We start from the raw sequence: 10,584 nt of genomic DNA on the forward strand, positions 1-10,584 counted from the left end.
TGTTTATCTACTTACGAAATTATATACCACCAGCTTGAACTTCATCAGCTTCTGGTATTTGAAAAATAAATATTGAAAAACTGACGATAGCCTAGAGTAACTTGTTGTTTGAATCTAACACGGGCACGTTTTTGGGTTCTTTTAACATTTCCAGACCTCTCATTACGATTTGCTGGAAGTTCAAATTTTTGGGTGTAACGTCCTATCGAGGACTTCCGTTTCCTCTTTCAGTTGCAGAGGGAATCCCTTTTCCAATGTATATACAGCACTACATTGACCTTTCTACAGAGGTCAATTTACCTTAGCAACACAGATGATAAAACGAATATTTGTTTTGGTACCGACACAGTACCATAGTTTCTTTGTTTCTTAGAAGCTAACCTCCAAAAACAAGGAAAAACAGTTTTTCAAGCCCCTTCCCTTTCCGCTTTGAGGAAGACTGGAAAAAGTTACGGGAGCTTTGCGATGAAGCCTCATTCCAATAGAACTGCATTCTAACTCAGTTTCCTAGACGGACTGTACATTCCACTTGAGGTCACGTCACCTTACTGCTTTTGATCGAGGTTTTACGTAGAACAATGATGACTCCATTGGGTTGCAGTTACCCAGAAACGACAGGATGTCTTTGCCGTAGCTGAGGTAAACAATAAGCATATACACATCAGGCGATAATACGTATGTATACACTGAAGTCATATGTATCAGTTTTTACATACCATAAAAACTTTGACATTGTGCTATTTTTGGAATTTCTAAAACTGATTTATCCTTTAAAGTGTATAAAAGTGGTGCTCAAGTTTTAACGTTAAGTCAGTACAAACTATCAAGAAGGTACACCACTGAATCAAGAGAAAATTTATTTGAAAGTCTGTTAAAGTTAATACTGTACATCGAAAATGCGCAGCAGTTTGAAGGTATGTACTTTGTTATTTTACATAGCTCTAGACATAGCTTAATGAAGGGTTTTCAGATACTATAATGTATACAAACAATCAAATTCAGAAATACCTCACTAAGTAAACAATTTTGCATACCAAACCTTCATTTCTGTTTTTAATTTACGGAGTAAATTACTTGGTTGGGATTGGCACTAACTTGGTCTTCGTCCAAACACGTGGTCGGGACAAAATTCATGGAATAGCGTTGAGCACAATGTACTGAGTGCACTTTACATGATTAAGATCAGTTGTTACTTTTCGTGTTGTTAAGCTCCTCCGGCCATTATAACATCACGTTTTAAACCGCTTACGAATTTCATTTCTGGTAACCACTAATGCATAGCTGTAAGGATTTCAGGTTAAATTCTGACTAACGCAATTTTGTGAAATATGTCTACTGGCCGTAAAACAGACCAATTAAAGCTTCAAAATATTAGTTTGCAGCGATTACGAACTGAGTGTACGAAAAACATATTAAAGTCTTCCAAAAAAACAATTTTTTTTTTTTTTTAACTTATTTAAGTAAATGTAGCTTGCCCCTGGGAGTCTGGCATTATTAAAAAGATTTTTAATTACAGTCAACTCCCTTTATTGTGGACGCTCTTGGGACCGGGAGTTAGTATCTTTAATAGTGAGAGTCGGTAAAAGCGGGAATTTATTTCAGTCAAACGTCTGTACCCTATTTTTGCCAGCTTTTTAGCTGCTGTGCGTACGTATTATTGGAGTGTCCGTTATAGCGAGGTGTCAGCAAGGCGAGAGTTGACTATATTGGTTATTTCGTTTGCATATTTAAAGTTATGGACATTTCAAAAAATTTTCTTTCTTCTATTCTTTTTCGCCAGTTCTTCAGCAAAGGTTTGTTGCTTTACATGTTCCTTCTTTTAATCGACATGGCATCGCCACTTCCAGCAATCAACAATGGTATTCATGCCTCTCTCTCTGTTGATAAGGACAATCAATTCAATGGAGATGGCTGGTCAAAAACTGACCCCAGACCACATGGATTCATACTCCTAACTCGGAACAACAGTAAAGAGGAGCTCAAACAAGCACACATTACAAGGGTTCGCCGCTCTTCAGGTTGTGTGGACCGACACATAACACAGCCATGTGGAAAGGACCTGATTGCGACCGTGGAATGCAAAAAAAGAAGTGTGTCTTGCATTAATGGCGCGGTTGCGCCCCGATGTATTATAATCAAGACCTACTTTGCAGCTTGTAACAGAGCGTTCGATACAGATTGTAAATGTGCAAGTTCATGAAATATCCTTGACTGAGACTCAGAACTGATAATTTCCTTCTGTTGCGTGCTTGTTAATTTGCTTGTTAATTTTTTCAAAGTAACTAACTTTTGATATGTAGGCGGTAATTAAGATAGTTGTTGTAGCTGTGAAAAGCGCTTCCGAACATGTTATTAAAATTCAACTCAAGATCAGAAATATGCTTTGTAGTATACCTGGAATGAACCTTTACCCAAAGAAACCATTGCGTTTTAGGCCGATGTTTGTTCACTGATGTTGGTAGTCTTTGATCTCTTTATTTAGATGATTATGAGGCTTTGTAGACGAAAATATGGCAATTTGAATTAGACTGTCAAATTTAGTAAAGTTATAGGAAAACAGACCGTTGATTATTTGGCTGAATTTATGGACCATTTTTATGCCAGCCAAGAGTCTCGATCTTAGGAAACTCTTGCCTAGTGGGCCCTGTAGTCAGCAAGGATCTTTCTGCTAAGATTCTTTGAAACTAGCTAAGAAACCTAAGTTTTTTTTCTAAGTTATGATCCCCGTTAATTTAAGGATGGAGTAAATTTGAGCATTTAAGCTACAAACAGGAGCTACAAGCAACTTAAAGTGCGATTTACCACTTGCTATACGTACATTTGAGAAATGATAAAAACCTGAATAAACCTGAAAACAGTAGACAGTAATGGTCTTAGAGCTCAGGCCTGGATACTTGAAATTTTTAAAAGAGAGGGTTGTCAGTTTGTCAGTTTGCGCGAAATGAGGGAAGACGGATAGGAGGGGAGGGGTATCAGGGGGCATGCTACGCCAGAAGTGTTTACCAGACCCGCTCAAGCATGTAAAGGTACGACTCAAGGCCATATCTGGGTATACAATAGAAACAATTATAAGTCAGCGAAATATACTGAAAGGCCACCAAACTTGGTAGCGACACAGAACTTGATAACCTTAACTCAATTCTAACCTCGGGTCTTGAAAATAGATGTCACGTGACCGGTTATGATTGTTTCTCTACCCAAACAGAAAATAGAAAATGGGGTGCAATTGTGACACGTCATCAAACACGTGACCACTATTATTGTGCCTTAAGGAATTAATGGTTGCTGTAATACGTCCATTAAAGACTTATTACTACTCTGGAGATTTGAAAAACATTGAATTTAAAGTTAGGTAGTTTTAAATTCGCGGAATGAGCCAGGCCTTAACATGCGATTCAAACGTCAACTTTTGATGAGTCGAACCGTAGCTTTTTCTCAATTGCGTCAGGTTCGACACATGTAAAGTTTTTTGAGCCTGGCCTAAATATTAGAATAACAACAAAACTTGTATTTTTATCGCCTTATCTGAAGGAGACGGGAAATGGGAGGGGGTGTTACAGCTTCTTCAACCACCCCCCCCCCCTCCCCCCCCTTCCTCCCTTCAATCCGCTCCTACCAAGGGTGGAGCTAGAGTAAGCTGATTTCTGTGAAACTTTTGTAAGGTTGTCAATATGGCCACCGAGGACAGTTTATGCATCGTCGGCAGTGTTTTATATCGTTCTACTGAATCAGTCAAGAGGGAAAAGAAATTATCACTTGCCGCCCAATCTCGGCTCGGGAGTTGTTTATCTTGTTTCCTTGCTTAATTTTCGTTAATTAATGAGAAAACAAATCGGTATGGATGCACTTCAAGTAACAAAGTTTCGGTGATTTTTTTTTTTTTTCTCTTTATCCGTACCAACTATCCCTTTTCAATCGGGTGCGGGATATTGCACCTGCAAAACAAAGGTCGTATTTTGGAACCGCTCCGGTGTCAAAACCGGTGTCAGAACCGGTGTCAGAACCGTCACTGTTAAATCACCAACAGCCTGTTCGTTTCGCAATCAGCTGCAAAATTAGGTATGGACACCAGTTAAGTTTGCCGTGTTTTGATCGTGGCTTTTGTTGAGGATCTGGTTCTCTCGCCGATATGTTACACAATCGCTTTGCAAAACTTTAAATAGAGCTACGAGAATCTTCTAGCAAACTTCACATATCATGAAACTTTAACAGATACAAAATGCCGCAGCTCGGTTGGTGACGGGAACACCAAGATTCTGTCATGTTACACCACTGCTTTCTTGCTTCTAATTATTTGGTTGAATTAATTAGCATCACTAAAAAAGCAATCCAGGTACTCTCTTAGGTCAAACGAGTCTTTTTAGAGCGTTTTCATTCACGTGACTACCGGCCATATTGGTTTACCGAAACAAAAGAAAGTATTTGCACAAAAATAGAGTTCAATTCCCAGAGGTTTAGTTTGGGACACCAACATGGCCGCCATTTCTTTGTTTTGGGACACCAACATGGCCGCCATTTCTTTGTTTTGGGACACCAACATGGCCGCTGTCTCGTCATCTGAAAACACTCCATTACTTGAGTTACCTAGCACGAAGACCCATCCAACCCTTCGTGGTCGCGCATTCCAGTCAGCGGCACCTTATCTTTGGAATGCATTACTTCAACAATTCGCAACATAAAGACATTGGACACTTTTAAGACTGCTCTTAAAACTCATTTCCTTAATTAAGCCTTTAAATAGATTTTTATTGAGTCTTATCTTTTAACTAGTTTATTGACAAGGTAATCGCTGCTTTTGATTGTATGGGCTTGTAATGGTTTCTTGTGTTCTCAGTTGCTCTTGACATAATTCTATTTTAACAATATTGTGAAGCGCATCTGAATATATCCATATAGAGGTTTGCGCTATATAAATGTAAATTATTATTAATTATTATAATTATTAGCTCTGATAGACTCCTTAGGATCTCATTTACACTCGCTCTAAAACTACAGAGCTGGAAGTCTTACTTTATACTGTGCTGTTAGCATGTTTGTAACTCCACCAGCACACAAGCGTAGAGTGACAGGGCACTCTGCATGGGGCTACTGGAATCAGATTAAAGCTTAAGGGTAACCAACAAGTTTTATAGCCTAAACCATATTACTTAATCCTAGCCTATCTAAAAAAACGTCAGGTGTTGAGTTCAACAATGTTCAAAGCAAAGTTTCAAAGTCTTGGATATGCCGTAAGAACGTATCCTTTCCCGCTGAGGTTGACAGCAGTTACGGCTAACGGTTCCCCGTTGATTCGGCATGTGCATTGAGATGACTGGTCGGACTGGAAGAAACACGAAGTGTACAAGGCCATTTCGAAAGCTGGGCTGGTGCCGATGAAAAACGAACTTCCTGGAGGTTTCCTTGCGCCTCTCCATCGCAAATTAGCCCACACCAATGCCAGCTAAGAGGAAAGAAGCCATTATATAAGAATCACTGGGACGTCTACTCAATAGACCCTGAAAGCTGACCACTTCGTTGCTCATGTGAGGGTCCAGTTTTTATTTATAATGTAAGGGCGATCGGAAAAATGCATTTCCGCTAAATAAAGTTTAATTTCTAACAAAGGTAAAACCATATCACTCCCGATAAACTAGAGCATTGTTATTTCCGGTCGTTTTTCCCCAAGATATTTTGAAGACAAAGTCCTCTGGGTAACAACACAAGCTCCTAGCGCCCACGCCTTGGATTCCTAGAAACGCTTGGTTACCAACGTTTATCAAATGCTGGTCCATAAAACAGATGGCGGGAAAACGACCAGAAACGGCTAACAACTACTTCATCGTAGGAAAGTTAACTTTGTGTCAGCGAATTAACCTGTGTTTAGTAGTCGAAATACATTAATTTCAGGCCCGTATGCAGTTTTTTTTTTCTTTTTTGATGGAGAGTGCGATCCAACGAGGAGACTGACCAAACGAAAGCGGGGGGGGGGGGGGGGAACAAGCCTCTAAGGGGGGGGGGGGGCAGTGGCATGCTCCCCCGGGAAATTTTGAAAATTAGGTTGTTTGAGACTGTATTTCTTATGTTTTGAAGGCAGTATGATATAAAAATAGCCCAAAACAAACTTAGAAACGTGGATATTACTAAAACTTTTAAACTTCAAAATGGATCTTTTTTGGTGCAGAGGCCACTTTACCTATGTATTTTACAGTTTTAGAGAATACTGTCACTATTTAAAAAGAACAAAAATAGAAATAAGGTTGAAATTCCGCATTATTCACAGGGTTTGCTATAGCAAACCATGATGATCAGCACTGCTGATCATCATGATCTTTGAGTAGTGTGCCAAGCTCAAGTCTCCGGTCTTTTGGGACTTCTTAGCAAACAGATCAACTGCTTCTTCCTGATCAATGTCTGTTAGATACTGGATGTTTGACGTCATTTGGAAACATGTTTTGTGTGCCAGTGCGTTCATGGGTACATGTAATCGACGGTATATATTTTGTTCGCTGATTTATTTCATTTTTACTACACTAACAGTGAATCAGAACGGAACTACACTATCTATATTTTTTATCAATTCACTTTTTTTTTAAATCGTTGGTCAACGAAAAAGTGGACCTCCGCAGCATGTGGAGGAGTGCGGGCGCACTCGTCGCACCCCCCTTCCCTATGGGCCTGTATTTTCTGCCATCATCTCTGTATTCAGAAGACACATTATAAACATTGACATACTCAAATTTCGAAGAAAGCTGAAATGGGTAACATCAAGAGTAGCCTTTTACAAATAGGATCACAGTCAAGACGCAGGACTGGTGTGTATAGAAACTAAGGGGCTACATTTATATAAAAAAATACCTCGCCGTTGACAATTATCCTTTTAGGGGGAGGGTAGTAAGTTATCCTTCCTGCTTCTATCTCTGAAAGAAACTGGATCCAGTTATGAAATCCCGTGGTTTTATTGGACTTGGTTTTCCAGTCATAGACAATCTCTCCTATAGAAGATAGATGGACAAATCAGGCTGGCCGGAAACACATGTTAATCAGAATAGTGGGAAGTAAAGTTCAAAACTAAAGTCCTGGCCAAACTTTACGTCTTCAAAAAATGCAGTAAAATGTCCAGGAAAGTATTTTATTTATTTTATTTATGTTATTTAGAAACTTTCACCAGACTTACTTGCAGAAATGTGATAAATATATTCCAATAAAGGAAGAACATATTAAACGAAATTAGTGAGCTGGATGGGGGGCTAAGAGGGTGGACCTGAACTCTCGAACGGAGGCAAAACGCTTTGTTGGAAAACAAAATGATATAAATTAAATTAAAGAATAACAATGTTATACGTTTTAATGCAAAAAGAAAATCATACAATAATTATAAAATAATGAAGTAACCATTGTTAAATAAAATATCAATATAGTAATATAATTATTATTAAAAACTGGATCGTTGTATTATGCAATTCTATGGATTTGATTGGCTTTGCGGCCATTTGAGCGTGTGAAAGTGAAACTAGGGTTTTCGTTCTAAGTTTAGCTTAGCTAGAAAATTTTGTTTGAGTTGGAAATAAACTGACAGGCGAACTAAATTAAATACCTACCGACAAAAGTGTGTTCAAATCCAGAAAAATGCGGGCCCCGACCTCTTTTGGCATATTTACCAAACCACATTTTCTTCAGGATGGGCTTAAATTCATCAAGGCACTGATATTAAAAAAAGATATGCGAGTTGTTTTTTTTCTTAACGTAACAAACGTTCTAAGATAATGACTTCGGAAGAACTTGAAAGTCAATATGACCAGCGGCTCATGATCAGGAAAAGCCGCATGGGGACTTTCACAAATCGTACTATCGGACAAGACCAGTTTTTCAAACGCTGACTCTTCTTTTTTTAAGGGTTTTTAATTTTCCTGGATCGATTACGCGAAGCAAAGGAGGCATCCTCAAAGCTTCATTCTAGGAAGTCTAGCAGGATGTTCATGCAGCTCCTTACCATTTAGAATAATGGTAATACTTCAGCACACACATGTATAAAACCAACAGTTCAACTTCTTTCTTAATCCTCAAAGAAAATTCAAAGACAGAAGAACTAATTTCCTACATTGTTGTATATTACTACATGCTACAGCGCTGGCAGGAAAGTGTGGACCTGATCAATGTTTGCAACTCCTTCATTTACTATGGAATTAAAAGTCACCTTTACGGTTAACAGTTTATTGTTTTAACCGTTTAAAATGCTTAAAAAAAATTTTTTACCCCTTTTAGGGGAAACTTTCTCTCCTCCACACCTCAGCACCCGCCCTTCCACGCATTTACCTTCAGTGAAATTTTGCCTTTATCTCGGAGATACTTGAAGGCAATTTCCATCGGCCCTCCACTGACAGCTACGGCGTTAATGAAAGCATCTTCTTCCTGTAGCTCTGCAGAAGAGGTCTGTTCCGGTAGATCCTCGTCGGCTACGTAATTGTCTAATAGGGCTTTGAAATTAAAGAGATGGAATACGGTATCGTTTTAATGGTAAATAATTGTGACATTTTCAAACATAAATAATAATTTAAAAAATAAAAACGAATCAAGTGGCTTAATTCATTTTTATTTTTTTTAATTATTATGTATTTATTTATTTATTTATTTATTTATTTATTTATCTATTTATTTATTTAGTTATTTATTTAGTTATTTAGTTATTTCAACTAGAGCGTTAATTCTTAAAGCGCAATAAGCTGGGGCGTCAACTATACTTCATTCCTGCGAAATTAATTTTCTGAATTCTTATTTTTTTCTCCTTGATAGATGTCTAATTATAAAAGTTTACAATTTAACAAGGGCCATCTCTTAATATCAGCTTTAAACTGGTAAGCTGACACGTGTTTTGCAATGCTTCAACATCTTCGTTGTTGTTCTAAGAGTGCTTTTTGTAAAGCTTCTTTCGTTTTAAACAAAATTTCGTTGAACGCTGCAAGTGTCGAAAGTTTTAAACAAGCGACACATTACCTTTAAATCTCATGAAAATGCTCCTTTGTAGCTTCTTTTTCCCCAGGTTAGTCAAGGTAATCAGAGGGTCTGGTTTTGATCCTGTATAGATGACAATCTCCTGGCCAATTTTTAGGTTGTCCACAGCTGAATTCCACATGTCTTGACAAACATTTCCTAAATCACTTTCGTTTGAGAAAAGGGTAAATTCTATAATGAACTTATTATGTAACAAAAACAGAAAATAATATATCTCATAAACAGAGTAGAAAAAAAGCCTTTCTAACAATGACCTCATAAAGGTATCTATATGACGATCATCATTATCATCAATCTTCGTCTAGAATAGGCTGTTCAACTGCTTTAGCCCATGATGTTTTGTCTTCAGCAAGGACGGAAAAAGTGCATTACATTGTTTTACTATGCTGTTATGGACATAGTTCGCAGTCTAAACTCGTTTAAAGCGGAAAGGCCAACGGTCGTGAGGGGTATTTTCCTGAATACACCCAACCCCTCCGCACATCTTGATTGCAAATGATGGAGGTCATGGTCGCGTTTTCGTTTCAAAATTAAAATAATATAGCGAATGTTTAGTAAACATTCATCAGTTTTAACTTGAAAACGATTGCTCTTGGAGGGGAAAAGACATAACTATTACAATGGAAAGTCATCAAAGTTGTTCCTTCGAAGAATTGTGTTATGGTAAAGATTGTTCAAAGTTTGTACACGTCTTTAATTTAACGATAAAATTTTACCTACACTGTAAAACTCGTAGATCCTTTGGCCTCGCAAAGAAATCCTCCAAGAGAGCAGAATAGGACCATCAAAAAGTTGAAAACACCAAGCATTTTGGATAAAGATCAGAACGTCGTTTTCCTTTGCAACTTCTCCTTCGGCGCTTCGGGGAAAAATGATAGACTTTCAACTAAACACAAGCTTTAAAGAGTGAATATTTTTAAGTTCATTCAGCTTTCAATGATGCACAGCTGAGTGAATACAAGCAAAATGGTTATTATTTACATATTTTTCTGTGTTGGGTAATTATTGCCAAACCCAAAGAGCACTGAATTGAAGATCGTCATGAATGACGTACTGAGAGCAGATCACTAAGGTGTTGGACTGTTAGCCTAGGCAACAGTGAATTCACTGTTCTCCTTTCGCATTCAAGAGTGAAGAAAATCTACATTCTCCGTTGTGACATACCTAGAAACAAATATTTCCTCACGGATGAAGAAATAGTTCTAAATTTGGAAAAAGAAAATTAAAAAACTTTAACTCGTTTTCTTTCAATACCTAATTGGATGTTATCAGCTGTTGGGCAATGTCTGCGGGACCAAAAAGGAGGTATAAGAACACTGACAAAATGTCTTAACTTTATTTGGCGATAAAAAGCAAATCGTATCAAAGCGGCTCCAACATGTCTTTACGTAATCGCCAACACGTCAAGATGCCATTCACCGATGAGCAAAATACTTCAGCCTCACCGTTGCCAATTGTTCTTGGTAGGTTCGATCATGAACCAAATTTAGTAAGTGCTAGCTTTTAATCCATGGTGACGCAAAATTTCGTAACATTATTATTATTGTTATTTTTTTGCTGATTCCTCCCTGCCTCCTCCCCCACTCTTCTTCTCCT

General features: G+C 38.0%; 1 protein-coding gene across 3 annotated transcripts; it reads right to left on the minus strand.

The window, feature by feature from the left end:
- Window positions 1-4,066: 4,066 nt before the first annotated feature.
- Window positions 4,067-9,846, minus strand: LOC146486277 (uridylate-specific endoribonuclease-like). Of its 3 annotated transcripts, none has more exons than XM_085099806.1 (6): window positions 9,705-9,841; window positions 8,971-9,134; window positions 8,293-8,453; window positions 7,578-7,680; window positions 6,835-6,971; window positions 4,068-5,440 (listed from the first exon to the last, which is right to left on the minus strand). In XM_085099806.1, the coding sequence occupies exons 2-6, from the start codon at window positions 9,107-9,109 to the stop codon at window positions 5,210-5,212; spliced, it is 771 nt and encodes a 256-aa protein (XP_084955932.1). In that variant the 5' UTR covers window positions 9,110-9,134; window positions 9,705-9,841; the 3' UTR covers window positions 4,068-5,209. The 3 variants fall into 3 exon arrangements, with proteins under 3 accessions (XP_084955919.1, XP_084955932.1, XP_084955926.1); XM_085099800.1 differs by having other exon boundaries at window positions 4,069-5,440; window positions 9,709-9,846; XM_085099793.1 differs by lacking the exon at window positions 9,705-9,841 and having other exon boundaries at window positions 4,067-5,440; window positions 8,971-9,433.
- Between the last annotated feature and the right edge of the window lie 738 nt (window positions 9,847-10,584).

This window comes from Pavona decussata, unplaced genomic scaffold, assembly GCF_977016875.1.
Source record: "Pavona decussata unplaced genomic scaffold, jaPavDecu1.1 SCAFFOLD_21, whole genome shotgun sequence".
Classification (NCBI taxonomy): domain Eukaryota; kingdom Metazoa; phylum Cnidaria; class Anthozoa; order Scleractinia; family Agariciidae; genus Pavona; species Pavona decussata.